General features: G+C 43.2%; 1 protein-coding gene and 1 pseudogene across 1 annotated transcript; both read left to right on the forward strand.

Annotated features, from left to right (window-relative positions):
* The first annotated feature begins 109 nt into the window (after positions 1–109).
* LOC129678336 (RNA binding motif protein, X-linked-like-1) lies at positions 110–3,739 on the forward strand. The gene is made up of 2 exons (XM_055609090.1): positions 110–195; positions 2,145–3,739. The coding sequence occupies exon 2, from the start codon at positions 2,297–2,299 to the stop codon at positions 3,461–3,463; it is 1,167 nt and encodes a 388-aa protein (XP_055465065.1). The 5' UTR covers positions 110–195; positions 2,145–2,296; the 3' UTR covers positions 3,464–3,739.
* A 3,258-nt stretch (positions 3,740–6,997) lies between these two features.
* LOC129678305 (ATP synthase F(0) complex subunit C2, mitochondrial-like) lies at positions 6,998–17,207 on the forward strand (annotated as a pseudogene).
* Positions 17,208–19,098: the final 1,891 nt, after the last annotated feature.

A 19,098-nucleotide genomic window follows, 5' to 3' on the forward strand; every position in this document is an offset into this window, starting at 1 on the left:
CGCGCGCGCGGCCCGGGTTTCCCGGTGCGCGCGTCCTCGGTGCATTACGACGACGGCCGACGTCGCGTTGACGTTGCTGGGGGGAGGGGAAGCCACTCGCGGCCTCTGGTTCTCGGCGGGAGCGGCGGCGGCGGACGCGTGTGGCGACCGGCGCGGGAAAGCGGCTTCCTAGCTGGGGAGGCGTGAGCCCCGGGGGTAGGTTGAAAATCGGTGGCCGAGCAGACGTCCGGGACGGCGGCCCCCGCCTCCCCGCAGCGGCGGCGGCGCCGGGGAGGCCGGGAAGGCGGGCCGGGCCTTCCCGCCAGGTCGGTGGCCTGCCCGGGCCTTTCCGCCCGACCGCCTCCCCGGCCAAAACCCGCCCTGGGAGTGGGGGGACGGCCGGGATGGGGCACATCTTCCCTGGGGGGCGGCGAGAGAGCGGCCCAGGCTCCTCCCCACCCGTGTGCTGCGCGTGGGCGGGCGAGTCCGCAGGCCGCGTGGTGCGGGCCTTTGCCTGACCCGGGAGCCGAACCGCTAACGCAACGGGACAGCCGAGAGGGGCCCGGGAACGCAGAACAAAAGCAGTGAGGGTCGAGAAGCAGGGTGGAGGGTCTGGTGTCCGACCCCCGGTGTCTGGCATTGCGTTCTGGCGAACCTATGACATAGTTTCACGAATGGTCTTCCGAGCATCAACCCTTCCTCTTTATGCACCCAAAGAAAGAAAGGAACAAAGTATTGTGGGACATTTTGAAGCAGCCTGGTATCGGCTACTTGAATAGTTTACTATGGAACGTAACGTTCGAAAGAGATTGTACCAGACTTTGGTTCTGAATGCATTCAAAGCTTGAAAGAGACTCGGCGTGCAGTTTGCGCTATTTAACTTTATCTTGCTGACATGACTCGCTATTCCAAAAACTAAGCTGCTTTAAGCAGCGGTGCTATCAGCTCTCAGTTGCACAGCCCCCACTGCCGGGTAGTTATGCATCAGGCAGCATGAAGAAAAGCTAATCTCAAGATAAAAAGAACTTAATAGGGAGACATTAAAACAATTTACCAGGCAAAAGAAGTACATGGAGTGTGATAAAAGCTTATTATAAAACAATCGCAAGGTAAGTGAAGTTTTAGGAAGCAAAATTTATAACGATATTCTTACGGTAGTTTTCTTGGTTCAAAAACAAAAAAAAAAAAATCAAAAAACAAAACAAATACGTCAGTCATCGAATACTCTCAGAAGGTCCCCACAGGGACGGTGCTGCCTAAGTAAGTCTGCCCACAAAGGCTTCCTAGAGATTTTTGAACTGTTTACAACAGAATCTTAATTCATAGAAGAATATTTTAAGGATAGTTCCTTGTAAATTGTATTGTTGAGGACTGTATTAGTTTGCTAGGGCTGCTATAACAACCCCCCCCCCAAAAAAAAAAAAAAACAACAAACTGAATGCAGTCAGACAATAGACATTTTTGTCTTACCGTTACAGAAGAAAAAAGTCGAGAATCAGGGTGTTCCCCAAGGCTCTTTCCAGCTCCCCTCAGCTTTTGGCATTCCCTGGATTCCTCCATTTAAGGCCCGAAGCTCCAGCCTCGGCCTGGGTTAGCATCATATACCCCTTCCATATGTTTCTGATGGCTGCAGCATCATTCACTCTGCACCCACCTTCAGCACCCCCTTTTTCTGTGTGTATCTTAGAACCATACTTGTCCTTGAATTTAGAATTTAACCAGATAATCCAGAATAATGGTTCAGATTCCTTTAGATTAATTATGAGCACATATCCTTTCTCCAAATTAACTGTTCAGTGAAGTCCCCTATAGAAGGCATGTTTTCCTGAAACCTCGGAATTTTACTTAAGGAATCAGATGTTTGTAGGTATGGTTAGCTACAGTTCTTTAAGAATGTCCGATGAACATTATGTGTGAGAGCAGGTGGCATATAAGCACCCTGTAAAAGTAGAAGCAGAAACTGAACTGAGATATCTGTAAGCCAACCACTAGAAGCTAGGAGGGAGTCATGGTACAGAATTTTGGCTTCCAGCAGAAAACTCAACTTCATGCTTAATGACTTCCTGAACAATAAGAAAATCTGTGTTTTGAAACCCTTACACCCAGCCCTTTTTACAGTGCATTGTTACAGCAGCCTGAGGAAACTAATACAATAATATTCACAGGTACTCGTGTGCAGTAGTCCTAGCGGCTTTTCTGTTCTGTTCTGAGACCCAGCAGCTGTCACCGGTGAGCTACTTGGAGGGCGAATTCGGCGAGCTTGTAGGAGCTTGAAACCTTCACAGTCCCCTCCAACTCTTACCAGCTGGAAGGAAAGATGGTTGAGGCAGATCGCCCAGGAAAGCTCTTCATTGGTGGGCTTAATACAGAAACAAATGAGAAAGCCCTTGAAGCAGTATTTGGCAAGTATGGACGAATAGTGGAAATACTTTTGATGAAAGACCGTGAAACCAACAAATCAAGAGGATTTGCTTTTGTTACCTTCGAAAGCCCAGCAGATGCTAAAGATGCAGCTAGAGATATGAATGGAAAGTCCTTAGATGGAAAAGCCATCAAGGTAGAGCAAGCTACCAAACCATCTTTTGAAAGTGGCCGGCGTGGACCACCTCCACCGCCAAGAAGCAGGGGCCCTCCCAGAGGTCTCCGAGGAGGAAGTGGAGGAACAAGGGGTCCTCCTTCACGTGGAGGATACATGGATGATGGTGGTTATTCCATGAACTTTAACATGAGTTCTTCTAGAGGACCACTTCCAGTTAAAAGAGGACCACCACCAAGAAGCGGGGGTCCCCCTCCTAAAAGATCGACACCTTCAGGACCAGTTCGAAGCAGCAGTGGAATGGGAGGAAGAGCTCCAGTGTCACGTGGAAGAGATAGCTATGGAGGCCCGCCCCGAAGGGAACCCCTGCCATCGCGCAGAGATGTTTATTTGTCCCCAAGAGATGATGGATATTCTACGAAAGACAGCTACTCAAGCAGAGATTATCCAAGCTCTCGTGATACCAGAGATTATGCACCTCCGCCGAGAGATTATGCGTACCGTGATTACAGTCATTCCAGTTCCCGTGATGACTATCCATCCAGAGGCTACGGTGATAGAGATGGGTATGGTCGGGATCGTGACTATTCAGATCATCCAAGCGGAGGCTCCTACAGAGATTCCTATGAGAGCTATGGTAACTCACGCAGTGCACCCCCTACACGAGGGCCCCCACCATCTTATGGAGGAAGCAGTCGCTATGATGATTACAGCAGCTCCCGCGATGGCTACGGTGGAAGTCGAGACAGTTACTCCAGCAGCAGAAGTGATCTCTACTCCAGTGGCCGTGATCGTGTTGGCAGACAAGAACGGGGGCTTCCACCTTCCATGGAAAGAGGGTACCCTCCTCCACGTGATTCCTACAGCAGTTCAAGCCGAGGAGCGCCGAGAGGAGGTGGCCGTGGCGGAAGCCGATCTGATAGAGGGGGAGGCAGAAGCAGATACTAGAAACAAACAAGACTTTGGATCAAGGTCTTCATTCAAAGAAACAAAAGATGGAAAGTCTTCTGTCGTAACTACCCAAGGACTACTAAGAGAAAAGTTGTGTTACCTTTTTAAATTTTTCTGTTTTAAGTTCCCCTTCATCATTTTTGTGTTCTTGTGAGGAAAAAGTAAAACATGATTAATTTTGATATTATGAATTGCTTTCAACAAGCAAATGTTAAATGTATAAGACTTGTACTAGTGTTGTAATTTTCCAAGTAAAAGTGTCCCTAAAGGCAATTTCCTGTCTTGATTTTTTTTCTTTTTTTTTTTTTCCCCCTACTCCCAGTAAATGAGTTGAGCAATTCTAGGAGCTTTGAGGAACCATCTAGCAATTTAGATATCCTTTGGTCTCTGGAAAATTGACTCAACCAACCCTCCTATATAGATAGGCAAACTATTAGAAGTGGTAGAGGGTGGTCGGGTGTTTACTCTGGGATCTCAGGGCAAAGCAGATGCACAGAGCTAGTTTTCCTTTCCTGACATTTCTTGAGAAATAAACCTCCCTTTTCTCTCCCTTTTTTTTTTTTTTTTTTTTTTTTTTTGTGAGTTGGTTGGTATGTTTGGATGGGGTGGGGCTATTTGAGACAGGGTTTTTCTATCCTGAATCTCACTTTAGAAATCATGCTGGCTTTGAACTCACAGACATCCTTCTACCTCTGCCTTCCAAGTGCTGGGGTTAAAGGCATACAATGTCACGTGTGGCTCTCTCTCCTATTTTGTAGTTTTTGTTTCTTTGATTTTTTGGTTGTGGTTTTTGTTTTTCAAGGTTGACCTGTGTTGCCTTGGCCTACCTGGAACTTGCTCTGTAATCAGGCTGGCCTTGAACTAGATCCAGCTGCTGCTTCCTGGGTGCTGAATTTAAAGATGTGTGGCATTGTGCCTGGCTTCCCTTAGCTGTTGGTTTTAAGGTGTGTGCCGGTGAGGTTATGTGCTTCACTTTATAGCTGCCTGTGGAGCCCGAAAAGGGTGATAGGGTTTTACTCTAGCCCAGGCTGGCCTCAAACAATGACCCTGCCTCATCTCCCCAGGGGTAAGATTATAGGTGCGTAACATCGTTCCAGGCTGTCAATATTCGAGGCTTCTTAATTGTGTCACCTCGTCTACATTAAAACAAAAGTGGACACTTAAAATCAGAAAGACCTGTAAGTTGTTTATTCAGTAACTATTCCTTTGGTCCCTCACAACAAAGTACCTCTCATTAGATCTGAAGATGTAGCCCAGCCAGAAGGTATGTCTGGTTTGATGACAGCTTGGGTTCAATCACCAGCTGTACATAGGTTGAGCGGGAACTGAGTATGGTGTATCCCTAGCACTTGGGAGATTGGGGTGGGAGGATCCGGTCAAGGTTAGCTTCAGCTACATGGTTCCCTGCCAAAAAAAGAAAAATACTAAAAAAAAAAAAAAAAGTAAGATTAAAAAGTTAATTTTTCTCATGGTTCTGAAGATTGAAATCTAAGAACATAGTGCCAGCATCTGGTGATTGGCTCATGCTGCATCCAAACATGAAGGAAGTCATGTAGGTGGCTCTGGCCTCTTTCAATTGCAATTCCCTCCCAGAGGCTCATTTAAGAATAACAGGAATTTGGGGCCATGCAGTTTGAGAGGACACATGCAAACCATCACAGGTACTGAGTGAAGAAAATGCCTCTACCATGTGCCAGGCATGTGTTGGGTGCTGAGTATTAAGTAGTAAAGCTGACCTCTGGGAGCTTAATGAATGAGAAAAACTGCTGGCTCAGTGGACATAAGTTTGCTGTTTAAATGTGAGGATCAGAGTTGAGTGCCCCAAAACCGAAGGTAATAGGAGGGGTATGGCCATTTGCCTGTGGTCCCAATTGCTTTGGTGGTAGACAGGGATTCATCCCTGGGGCTATCTAGCTAGCTGGTCTAGCTAAATTGGTGAGCCCTGGCTGCAACAGCAAGCCAGCAATGGAGAGCAACTGTGGAAGATACCCAGAATCAACATCTGGCCTACACAGACATACGCAAGCATGCATACCACACACAAGAAATGAAATGACAAGTTGTGATTTGTGGGAAAAGCAGGTTTATTAAGAGTTCTCTCGCTGGAGAAAGCATCCCTGAAAGCTGGAGGGTGCAGAGGTATGTGGGAGTGCTCCCAGGTAAGGAAGATCTGGATTTTATGAACTCAAGCCTTCTGTGGCTAACTAGGCAGGAGTGGGAAAGGCTTGTAGAGAGCTGAGTAGACTGCAGATGTCGTACAGGGTGTAGGTTTTGTCAACAGGTTCTATAAAAATTAAGAATTGGGGGACTTTAAGCGAGCATATAACATGCCCAGTTTTACTGAAGACTTTGATTGTCGAAGTCATTCAGTCTAGACAAATACTTGAAGAAGAAATTAATACATGAGGTGAGCTTGAAGCAGCAGTTAATGCAAGAATTGCTAGTGTACACAGGAACACTCAGCTGCCTGTCACCTCTGGAGGACAATGAATGGGGGAATGAGCAAGGCGAACCTTCCCCCAGGAATCTGGAGCATGCAGACAGTTGTCTACAGGCGAGTAAAAAGGGCTTCAGTAACGAGGGGTTTCGCTCAAACTAGCTTTGGGACTTTTCTATAGATTGTGGAAACCAGTTATCCAACTGCTAGATTCTAGCAGAAGCCTACTTAGTAAGCTTTGCTTTTGGTTTGTGTGCTCGTACTGAGGATAAACCTGTGGTCTCACATCTGAGAGGGCCAGCACTACTACTCAGCTATGTCCCCAGCCCTCTTGTTTATCTGTCTGTAAATTTTGAGGCAATATCTCATTAAACAGCTCAGGTAATCCTTGAGTTTGCAATCTTGTTCTCAGCCTCCTGAGTTACTGGGATTATAGGTCTGTACCACTGGCTATTTCATTTCTTTGAATATAGTTCATTTTCTTTTCATAATACTTATAAACTGATTGCCAAAACCATATAAGCCTGGGCCATTATATTTGATGAAATGGTAATAGGAATTCTATCCCATGGGCCTGGGATTAAGTGACATAGTGCATATGAGCTTTCTTACATGGAATAAATAAATGGTCATACATTCATGTATTTAGCAAATGTTAGTTGAGTTGCTGCATATCAGACACTAAGCATTGAGTTTACAAGGAGAGAGACAAGATGTGATTCAGTTTTCCTTGAATATTGTAATAGTAACAGAAAAATAAACTGTGCTAAGACCATGGTAAAAAGAAAACAAAGAAATGACTCTTGTGCTCCATCAGTTTGGGCTGCTATGAAGGTAGCAGAGACTGGGTGACTTAAGTAATAAATGTGTACATTTCACTCCTGGAGAAGTATGAGATCAAGGTGCCCATAGCACTGTCCAAATGAGGCTTCCACATGCTAGCTTGCAAGTGAGTATCTTGCTGTGTTCTCACATAACACAGAATGAACAAAAATGTCCGCACTTCTTCCTGAGACACTTTCGCTTTAATAACCTGCTTTTGTCTAAAAGCCCACCATCTAAACAGCACCATACTGGGAAACCATACTCTAAAGATGTCAATTTGGGAGGGGGTTCGCAAATACCCAGTTCATAACAGAACCCTGGGAGCAGAGACTCCAACCTCGGGAGAAGCCCAACATGCTGTATCAGGTAAGTACTTGAAATAGACCACTGTACAGTTTGTGTGTGAAAGCTCTAAAGGAACACTGGCTCTGTAATGAGCATTGACACTAACAAATCACTATAAGTATCTCCAGGCTTATTATTTTACAGGTATGAATCCTCAAAAGTCCAAATGCATAACCCTGGGCTCAAATCAACTTGCCAGCAGGCCTGTCTTTCTGAAGGTTCTTGGAGAGAATTGCCTTTCCAGCTGCCTGTATTCCTAGGTGCTCTACCTTGTGCCTTCATAGTCAGCCATGACCATTGAGTCCTTCCTGGGAGGAGTCTGCTTCTCACTCTAGCCTTTTGCTTTTGGTTGGTTGGTTGGTTGGCTTGGGTTTTTTTTTTTTTTTTCTTCTGTGGTGGTTCTTGAGATTAGATAGATAGATAGATAGATAGATAGATAGATAGATAGATAGATAGATAGATGGATAGATAGGGGTTTTATGGTGTTTCTTGAGATAGGCAGACACACAGACATCTGTCCTGGACTGTTAACATACATACATACATACATTGAGAAGGTGGGGGGTGAAAAAGGGTTTCTCTATGGAGTCCTGGTTGTGCTGGAGCGTGCCTGCCTTACCTCACTGAGATCCTCTGCCTCTTGAGAGCTAGCCCTTTCATTTATGAAGACTCTTTTGATGGTGTTGGTGTTATATGCTACATGAGTTTCCCAAAGGGCACATGCTAAAGCTTTAACCTTTAGTACTTCCAAATATGACCTTATTTGGAATTAAGGTCCAGATAGGTGTTTTGAGTTAAAGGCATTGGGATAAGCACAGGACACTAAAACCAAGGCATTAGGTAAGCATGGGACACATGTGGAGGGAAGACATGAAGACCTACAAAAAAGTGGGATGACATGATACTGAAGAAGTGAGGGTTGATAGCAAATACTGGTCATGCTGCAGAGCTTCCTGCTGATTGGGTTTAGGTGAGTGAGGGAAGAACGAATGAAAGAGGACTTGTGACTCACAGCTAAGTCCATCAGTGCAGGTAAATGTAAATGCCAGCCAAACACGCGTGGCGTGGATGCAGAGCCTCTGCAGAACAGTGTTAGAATGTCTCAGGAATTCAGGTGGGGACCAGGGATTGGGCTAGGAGGTTCACAGAGGAAGCTTGGAGCTGGAGATGAGACTTTTAGGAGTCACTATGAGTGGTCTATAACAATGTAGAATTGGATTAAAGTCCCAAAATCCCTCCAAACAAAAGCATGGTCAGGCCTAACACAACAATACCCCAGTCTTGGGATAAAATACCAACTTTTGTCTTAGTTAGGGTTTCATTGCTGTGAAGAAACAACATGACCAAGGCAGTTCTTATAAAGGAAAACATTTAATTTGGGGCTGGCTTACAATTTCAGTAGTTTAGTCCATTGTCAAGGTGGGAAGCATGGCAGCATGCAAGCAGGCATGACGCAGGAGAAGGAGCTGAGAGTTATACATCTTTTTAATTAAAAAAAATTTATATGTACATGATGCCAGAAGGGGTCATCAGATTACATTATAGATGATTGTGAGCTACCATGTGGTTGCTGGGAATTGAACTCAAGACCTCTGGAAGAACAGACAGTGCTCTTAACTACTGAGCCATCTTTTTTTAAAGATTTATTTATTATGTATACAATATTCTGCCTGCATGTGTGCCCATATTTCACTATAGATAGTTATGAGCCACCATGTGTTTGCTGGGAATTGAACTCAAGACCTTTGGAAGAACAGCCAATGTTCTTAACCTCTCTCTGCATAATCTCTCCAGCCCTCTTTTTTTGGTTTTTCTTGAAACAGGGTTTCTCTGTTTCTCCTGGTTGTCCTGGACTCACTTTGTAGACCAGGCTGGCCTTGAACTCACGGAAGATCCACCTGCCTCTGCCTCCTAGTGCTGGAATTTAAGGCGTGTGCCACCATGACAGGCTGTGCTGTGTATCCTGATCCTAAGCAGCCAGGAGGAGGTTAGATTCTACACTGGGCAACCTCAAAGCCTGCCTACACAGCCATGAACTTCCTCCAATAAGGCCACACCTCCTAATAGTGCCACTCTGTATGGCCAAGCATTCAAACACATGAATCAATGGGGGAGAAGAAGGGGACAACCCTGTTCAAACTACCACATTGAAGTTGCCATCCTTAACAAAGTGTCCGTCCTCTGCTGGGCTCTGTAACAAAAATGTTATACACTTGGTAACTTATGAGCCAAACATTTGTTTCTCAGGGTTTTGTTTGTTTTGTTTTCGGTTGGTTAGTTGTTTCTGGTTTTTCAAAGCAGGGTTTCTCAGTGTAGCCTTGGCTGTCCTGGACTGGCTGTGTAGACCAGGCTGGCCTCCAATTCACAGAGATCAGCCTGGATTACAAAGTCCAGGATAGCCGGGGCTATACAGAGAAACTGTGTCTCAAGAAAACTAAAAATAAAGTAAAATCACCTCCTTATTCTGTGGTAGCCTGATGGGTTTATGCAATCACGTTTTCTGTTAAGCCTCTTCTTGCAGTCTTGAGGTGAGGTTTCCTGCTTACATGCCTTATCTAAATGTTGTTTGACTTTTCCAGGAATGTTCTTCTATTTCCATGAGTCTAAATCTAATCCACCAAACCATTAAGTTCCTGCACAAATATCTACTCCTTAAAGCTTGTTGTGTTTCCAATTAGGAGATAATCACTCTGTTCCAAACTCCCTAACCTCTGCTCTATCCAGTCTAGACAAAACCAATGAAGACAGCCTGCATGTCTGGTTCAGTTTTTTTTATCCCCATTTCCATTTCTTCAATGCATGCATCCAAACTTTATTTAAACTCCCTCTTACCTCTAGCATTTATATAAACTCTCTTAGTATTAGCATATAAGCTCTCTTACCCTTAGCATTTTAAGTATATCCTAGGCATCTTGTACCTGGACTTTACATTGATAGTGGCTATTTTTTTGGCTTGCCCCTCTTTTATACAGAGTGGACAGTTATGCCTTTATAGCCTAACTTTATTTAAACTCCCTCTTATCTTTAGCATTTTAAGCATACCCTAGGCATCTTGTACCTGGGCTTTACAATGATAGTGGATATTTTTTGGCTTGCCCTCTTTTTAATATGGGATGGACAGTTTTGTTTTTTAAACATATAAATATAATTTTTTAGTTTTTAGGACTAAACTAGGTTGGCATGTATTTTGCCATCGTTAAGCCTCTTTTGTCTTTTTTACATAGGCACAACCAACATTATTCCCCTGTGAAAATATCTCACGTTTAAAAGGATAAGGCAGTTTTCAGAGCAGTGTTACCTTATCTTTCTTTACATAAACCTAAAAATGATGTGAATCCAACCTTTAGAGCAATAAGGGCATAACATCTATTATTAAGAAAAAAGAATTTACATGGTAACCTTAAGGAAAATTTTGTCTTTTTGAATCTTAGACTATCTCTGCAAATGGCTAAACAGCAGGAGTTGCCATCCTGGCTTTTATTATGTAAATAAGCTTGATCCAGAACTCACAGAGATCTGCCTGTTTCTTTTTACTTTGTGTTGGGAAGGCATGTGCCTTCACCAACTTGTTCAGATATATATAGTTTCAAATCAGTATATTTGTAACTCAAAGCCTTTAAATGAAAATCAAACAAAGAGACAAATTTTTAAGTTTGGAATCAGTTGTGCCAATTTACACTGTAACAAACAAAGCCCAGTTGGTTATTTTAGTTGATGTTCAATAAATTGGCGGACCCTTACCAGAAAGAGCTGACAAATACCTTGCAGCCAGAGAGCTTTAGGCATGGAGAAGAACCAACACCATTAAACATATTGCAATCAGATCCATGAATATGACAGCCAAAATGAAGCCAAAGGAGATTAAAACACCCTCTGCCATGGCAATTTTTTATTTTACATGCAGTTTAGGCCAAACTCTGTCTAGAGGTTTGTCTGCCTCCAGTTCCTTTCTTTCCTGCCATGGCTGTGGAGCTGAGCAAGTAAAGCCAGCCACAGTATAAAAGAGCCATGCCTATTTACCCCTTAGCTAAACTGCAGCAGCAGCCAGTTTGGTTATGGAAGTCTTAGGTCTGCCCACAGCAGGCTGTCTTTTGCCCCTGGGCGGGTTTAAGAGTCTCTCTTAAAGAGACAGTAACTGACCTGGGATTTTTTAGGTTTTAAGTTTGGTTTGCGTTTGCTTCACTGGGAGCTTATTCCCCCCTCCAAATTATGATAAAGTATGATTTAAAGGGTGTGGATACTTAGATTAGTTGGGCGCCATTTGTTGTAGGTGGCGATTAATATTTACTGTTGGTTTATCTTCTAGTAAAGCTTGCTGCTAATCTTAAACAGCTGTATAACCAAATCACCACACAGAGACTGGGTTTTTAATTAACCTAGAACACAATGCTGAGCAATATTTACTCCCTCCTAAACCTCCAAGCCCTCAGTTTCCTAACATTTAAATTTGAGACAGGATGCTTAGAATGAGTATCACATTGCAATATCCGATTGAAACCAGAGAGTTGGGGGTGGGGTGGGGGAGAAATCAGTATTTGAATGAACAAGGGTAAGGTGTATACATTAAAAATAAATAAATAAATAGATATAAAAATTTTAAAAAAACATTATACCAACACATGCCTATAGCTTTCTTGGTGAGCATTTTCCAACATCCTTGGTCTACCATTGCAACAGGCTTACTTCTCCTTCACAGCTTCATGCCCAAGCTTCATTGTAGGTACTGCCTCTGCCTCACATTGCCTGGCTCTCTGGAACTATGGAACAAGACTCCATAACTCATGACTGAAAAAACAGTACCATGGATACAAAGCTGCCAAGTTCTATTGCCAGTACTGATGTAGGCAGAGCACCTTGGACCATAGTCACGTTGCCTTCTGCGTGCCCTCCAGGCAGATCCTGGGGAAACACTTCCATGGGTGATGTTTTCTAGCAAGGAACCTTCTTCAGCAGCCACACTCTCAGTTCATTCTCTCTCCTTTCAAATAGATTTGCATTTCAGAAAATGTAGCCTTTGGCAGACACTCTTGCCATCAGTCCCAGTACAGTTTTGGCAGAAGTAGTATACACAGGAAATCCAGTTCCATACTCAGAAGTAGTAAGGACAAGCAACCAATACACTGTTCATTGCATCCTTGAGAAATTAGTTATGTGGTTCCAACATATGTGAACGTTCTTGTTCCAGATGAGGAAAAGGAGCATAGATCAGACCAAGAAAGACTGAAACCTCACTGGGGAAAAAAATTCTTTATAACAAGTCAGCAATAAGAAGTAAAACATTTATATTAGGTCTGTAAAACAATTCTAGCAAATAACTGGATAAAATGAAGGTTTAAATTTTTCTTTAAAAAAAACTTTTTAACATTGTTTACTAGGGATAGGGGTTGTCTTTCAAAGCATGGATGCGGAAGTCAGAGGACAAATTAAAGTAATTGGCTCTTTCCTTTTACTACATGAGTTCTGGGAAATGAACTCAGGTCATCAGACTCAGCGCTGGCAAGCATCTTTGCCTAAGGAGCTGTCTCTCCAACCTAGATGTAAGAATTTCTCTAAAGAGCACATAAAACAGGGATATTTAAAGGTAGGCCCAGAGGCAGAGACACTGCACTGAACAATTGCATATCCTCCTCATTTCTTGTTATGTGACAAACCATTCCAAAAACAGAGGCTTAAAGTAGTGCTGCTGTGCTTCTCAGTAGTAGGAAGACTGAGTACAAAGGCAGTTTGAGACCCGGAAAGTTTGGGGACAGCCTGGGAAACATAGCAGGACCTCACAGTAAAAGAAGAAAGAAAAGGTGTAATAAGTTATATCAGAAACCAGGAACTGGGGCAGTGGCGCACACCTGTAATCCTAGCACTCAGGGAGGCAGATGCAGAGACAGGAGCTCTGTAAGTTCGAGGCCAGCCTGGTCTATAAAGCCAGTCCAGGACAGCCAAGGCTACACAGGGAAACCATTTCTCAAAAAGCAAAACGAAAAAACCTGGGAAAACATTTGGGTAAACGGAGGACAAAAGGGCATGCACAACATACACAGGTATATCGGGGACTGGAAAAGCATTTGGGTTGGGGAGTAGAGGGCATACATGTTTTACAGGCAAATGGAGATGCACAGGGAAGCCCATTGCTTTCTAGAATCAATAGATGGTAATAATTATAATGACAGAAAGTGACACGCTCCAAACAGCAGCTTCCTGGTCTTCAGTTACTTCCTTTGCTAACTTACACCTAATCAGTCACTGCTATAATATCAGTTCCTTTTATCCTCCAAAGTTTTGCTCTTTCTCTGTACTCTTTTCTGTCTGTTTTAGTTTCATTCTCTTTTAATACTACCCTACGTTGTTTTGCTCACTTCTTTTTATCTCGTCAGTGCAGTGGGCTCTACATAGCTCTTCTTTCCATCTCTCCACATCTGCCTGCACTGCTTCTCCACCTATTTGGGATTTTCCCCAGCCTGATGGCCTGGAACACAACAGTTTCTGTATTCAAATATAAAAAGTTGAAATGGGGCTGGAGAGACGGCTCAGCTGGTGACAGCACTGGCTGCTTCCCCAAAGGACCCAGGTTCAATTCCCAGCTCACAACTACCTGTAACTCCACCGCCAGTAGTTCCAACATCTTCACAAAGATACACAAGCAAGCAAAACACTAATACACACAAACACTGCACACCAGTGTGTGGGTACAAGTTGAAATGGTAGAACCTCAGAACTTGTGCAACTGGGAGATTCACCTGGAGTGCTGGTGAACTCACAAGGTAATTGTGACTTCTAAGTAGATAACTAGGTTGTCTCTTTTTAGTGGCTTCCAACTCTACCATTCAACTATGATATTCTCCTTTTATATATGTACCACCAGAGGCCACTGCTTTGCAAGTTTGCTTTGTCCTCTTCTGGAAGTTCCCTGCCTTTCCTCAGGCATTCTAAATACTAAAGAGTCTGTGCACCTACATGACTGACAAGTTAACAACTAACCAATCCCTTAGACTGACAGAACTGTACAACATTGGCCTTAGAATATGTAATGTCCCTCCTCATTCTTTATTGTTCTGCATCAAAAACAACACCTGCAAATTGTTTTGAGGTTTAGCTTACAGAAAAACAAGTCCAGAGCTACTAAAGCTCTTCCATCAAATCAAGGTCCTCTTCGGCTCTAGCCAGGGCCTAAGGATAAGAGAAGACAACAGTCTTCCATGACTGCAGCCCTGATCAGCCAGCTTCCTTCCTCAGCACTCTCCCTGGTCTCTGCTTTCCTCATCTGCAAAGCACTTTGTACTCTTGAATTCCCTAAGGTGGAGCTCTGTACCCATCTTCTCAGGCCCTTTATGACATTGATTTTCTTGTCACCAGCTCTCATCTCCTAAATATTGGCTTTCTAGTGGTGAGCAGCTTCACTTGAGTCTATTAATAGCACTATGAAGCAAACAAGGTTAAAATATGTGTGGCACGGAATGCATAGTTCTTTTGACCTTTTTTTTTTTTACCTATATTTTTATATTATAATACCGTTACCCTGTGCAGTGTACCTATTTACTAAAGAAAAGTTCCTTTAAGAGTTAGTATACCAAAGCCAGGCATACTGGTACATGCGTTTAATCCCAGCATTAGGGGAGGCAGAGGCAGGTAGATCTCTGAATTCAAGGCCAGCCTGGTCAACAAAGTGAGTCTAGGACAGTCAAGGCTACATAGAGAAACCCTATCTCGAAAAAACAAAAGTGAAAAATTAGTATGCCAGAGCATTTTAGTTGATCTTTTAAACCCTTTGAACGATGTTGTTTTAGAAGCCACCAACAGTCTATGTTACACTTCAAAAAACATTTAAAAGTGGGTCTCTCACTGAACTGACAATCAGGAAGTCTATCTAGGCCTGACCTAGGTCCTCCTGTCTATATGTTATGGTTGTGTAGATTGGTGTTCTTGTTTGGACTCCTACTAGTGGGAGTTGGAGGTTGTCTCCGACTATTTTGTCTGCTCTTGGGGCCATTTTCCTCCTGCTGGGTGCAACTTCTCTTCCAGCCTTGATAGGAAGGTAGGGTCTAGTCTTCTTGTAGCCTGTTCTGCCTTGTTCGGTTGTTATCCCTGGCAGGCCTGCTCTTTTTCTGAAGGGAAGCAGAGGAGCAGTGGATCTGGGGAAGAGGGGAGGAGGAGGGAAAGGACTGGGAGAAGAGGGAGCAGAAACTATGGTAGGGATATAACATGTAAAAGAAGAATAAAAAATAAATAAGAAAAATAAATAAAAATGGTCTCCCTTGAAATGACCATGCCCACTTGCAATCCTTCCTCTTATACACATATATCTTTCCCATAATGTTTGTACTTAAATATATATTAAAATCTTTCCTTAGCCTGACAGGCAGCACACACCTATAATCCCAGCACTCAGGAGGCAGAGGCAGGGGATCTCTGTGAGTTTGAGGGCAGCCTGGTCTGCAAAACAAATCTAGGACAGTCACGGCTACCCAGAGAAACCCTGTCTTTTAGGGAAAAAAAAATCTTTTCCTAATAAACTTCAACTTTATTTTAAAGAAAGGAAGAGTAAGAAGGTAATTTTTTTTCCATGCCTAATAACATAGGCAAGCCTAACCTCAGAACCCTGAGCAATGTAATGTAGCCTACTAGTTTGGAATGTGTCCCCAAGAAACCAACTGCCTGTTAGAAACAAGCTTGAGGTTGTGAAGAGAACACCGCTCCGAGTGCAGTGTCTCCAGAAGCAAAGAGGGCGCACGTTGAGGGGAGGGCACTTATTCCATGGTTTCCTACTTGAGGTTGTGAAGAGAACACCGCTCCGAGTGCAGTGCTCCACAAGCGAAGAGGGCGCACGTTGAGGGAAGGGCACTTGTTCCACAGTTCCCACTGGCTGCCGGCCTTACCTCACAGTCTTCATCAACTGTCTACATTTAAAAGAATAAGGACGAAGGAAAGAAGAAAATGGGGCTGAGATTGGACATTTTATTTATTTAACTTCAGAGAGTGTAGCAGGGTCTTTACATAAACAGGTTTTACCAGGTTGGGGATGAAACAGTTGCATAAAAGTCTTTCAAGGTGGGGGAGATAATAATATTTGAATTCCTTGTGTAAACACAAGTTTTACAGAGTTTGATAGAAAAGCCTAATATTTAATGTTTCTTAAATGCCCAGATTGAAATCCTGACTGTACTACTATAATAATCATGATTCTGGAACAGTCCCTTGCTATTTCTTACCTTCAGCTTGGGAAACAGTTATAATACTGACCTCTTATGGATTGTTAAGGTGTAATGTATCATGCTATCAGGTATAAGGTATAATACTGAGCAACACAATTAATATCTCACAGTACTATGCATCAGGGTTGTTAAGGTGTAATGTGTCATGCTATCAGGTATGAGGTACAATGCTAAGCAACATAATTAATGTCCCACAGTACTATGCATCACATCTTATCTTTTCTATGAAAGCTTTGCACTCTCTTTAGACTCATTCTTTCTGTGCTGTGCATTTTCCTTTGTGTCATTTATGACATCATTTCCATGTACATGCTCCGCTCCAGGTAGATTAGAAGCTTCTTAGAAATAAAGGTTGTGCATTTATTTGCTTATTTATTTATTTTAAAGCTTACAACCATTCATGGCAGCTAATGTAGAACTGTGAAGCATAAAGAATACTTTGGTAGCCCTCTCTGTCTTCTCTACCTTGGGAGCATCTCTCCTGCCTAGACCCCTCACCCCTGAAAATATATACCTGCTCCAAGTTCACCTCTGCCCGCTCCTTGATCAGGAGCACCTCTCAGCTGCTGAGTTGTCCACTCTCTGCAGTGGAGTTGGAGTGACCACAGGGGCCAACAGATGAGGGCCTCAGCAGCTTGACAGTGCTGTAACCTCTGACCTCACTCATCTCTAGGCACAGCTCCAAATCAGCACCATATCAAAGGACATCTACACAGCTGCCAAGTGTCTTTGGGGCTAGGGCTGCTACATTTGGGGTGGCTGTCTCTGGGACTGGGATTGTGACTGTTTGGGGAGCCTTATCATTGGCTATGCCAGGAACCCTCCCCTGAAGCAACAGCTCTTCTTCTATGCTATTCTGGGCTTTGCCCTCTCAGAGGCCATAGGGCTCTTTTGCCTAACAGTGGTCTTTCTCATCCTCTTTGCCAGGTGAAGCTGCTCTCTCCACTTCCACCACCTATAGTTCTTTTGTGTCCCATCTGCTTGTATGCTGCTTTTCCTGTACCTCTCCAGGAAGTCTTGGGAAAGACTTGGCTTGGCTTGGCTTGGCTTGGCTTGGCTCAGAGTTTGACAGAGAAAAGACAAATAAATAATTATTAATAAAACAAATAAAAAAACAAAAAACAAACAAAAAAACTTTAGTAAATATTTACTCAGTTTGTTAAAGGACAAAATTAAAAAAATACAATTTAATGATCCTAACTGGCTTTTGTTTTCTGAGTTGTTGCTGTTTTGTTTGTTTGTCTGATGTTCTGAGACAGGGTTTCTTTGTGTAGCCTTGGCTGTCCTGGACTCACTTCGTAGACCAGGCTGGCCTCAAAAATCACAGAGATCCACCTGTCTCTGCCTCCCAGAGTGCTGGGATTACAGGTGTGTACCACTGAGCCTGGCTTGTGTTCTGTTTTTTTGAGGCAGGGTCTCACTGTGTGTAGCCTTGGCTTGCCTAGAACTTCCTATGTAGATTTGGCTGGCCATGAACTAGAGATCCTCTTGCCTCAGCATCATGAAGGCTGAAAACAAAGATTTGTACCATTATGACCAACCATTAACTGCTTTTATTTTTAACTGTAGAATCAACATTCTATAAAATAGAATTAATAGCCCCATAAGCTAAGGAAAGGGAATTGAATTGTTTCTATAGATCGAAAAAGACAGGCAGACAGTGATAGTGTATGCCTTTAGTCCCAGCACTTGGATCTTGGAGTTTGAGACCAGCCTGGTCTGCAGAGCAAGTTCCAAGACATCCAGGACTATGGAGAGAAACCCTGTATCAAGAGAAAAGGAAGGAAGGGAGGGAGGGGGGGAGAGAGGCAGGAAGGAAGGCAGAAAGGGAGGAAGGGAGGAGGAAGGGAGGAAGGAAAAAAAGAAAGAGATAAAAGGAAAGGAAAGGCAGAAAAGACTGGGGCTGGAAAGATGGATTAGTGGTTAAGAGGACTGGTTGCTCTTTCAGAGGACTTGGGTTCACCCCCTCAGCATCCACATGGCTTCTCACAACTGCCTGTAACTCTAGCCGCATGGGATTTGACAGCTTCTTTTGGCCTCTACAAGCACCAAGCCCTCACAGACACACATTCAGGCAAAACACTCATGCACATAAAATAAAAATAATTTTTTTAAAGACAGGGATTCTTATAAGAGAAAACAATGAATGAATGAATGAATGAATGAATGAATGAATGAATGAATGAAAAGAAACAACCAAAGACAGAGATGAAAAAATTATTGTGTATTAAAAGTCAGAGTTAGAGAGAGGACTCAGTGGGTAAGAGAATGTACTACTCTTGCAGAGGATGAGTTCATCAACCAGTGCCTACATGGTGGTTCACAACCACCTTTAACTCAAGGAGATCCAATGACTAGCTGCTCTCACATGCACATTCACACACACACAGACACACACACTCAGATATACATATATGTATATTATATATATATTTAAAACTTTGTAAGACAAGGACAAAAAGACAAAAAATATAAATGTAACTAGTGAGTAACATTCAGTTACTTTCAGTTATCTATTTGTATAAGGATAGGGAAGAGTTAGCTGGACATGGTGATGCATGCCTATAATCCTAACACTCAGATATAGTTTCCAGAGAACTTCAGTTCACACTTTATGATTTTAATTATGTCCTCAATACTCTGCCTCTTAATCCCACCAAATTGGGATTTGATTTCAATATAAAGAATTTAGGGGTATACAAATAATCCAGCTGTAACAATGCATGTTAGAAAGGACACATGAGGTGCATAAATCTGAACCTAATGTATATGACTGAAAACTTTTAAATAGGTGTGAAGGCTAACAACTAGTTATTTCCATG

This window comes from Psammomys obesus, unplaced genomic scaffold (assembly GCF_907164565.1).
Source record: "Psammomys obesus unplaced genomic scaffold, mPsaObe1.curated_primary_1811, whole genome shotgun sequence".
NCBI classification, from domain to species: Eukaryota; Metazoa; Chordata; class Mammalia; order Rodentia; family Muridae; genus Psammomys; species Psammomys obesus.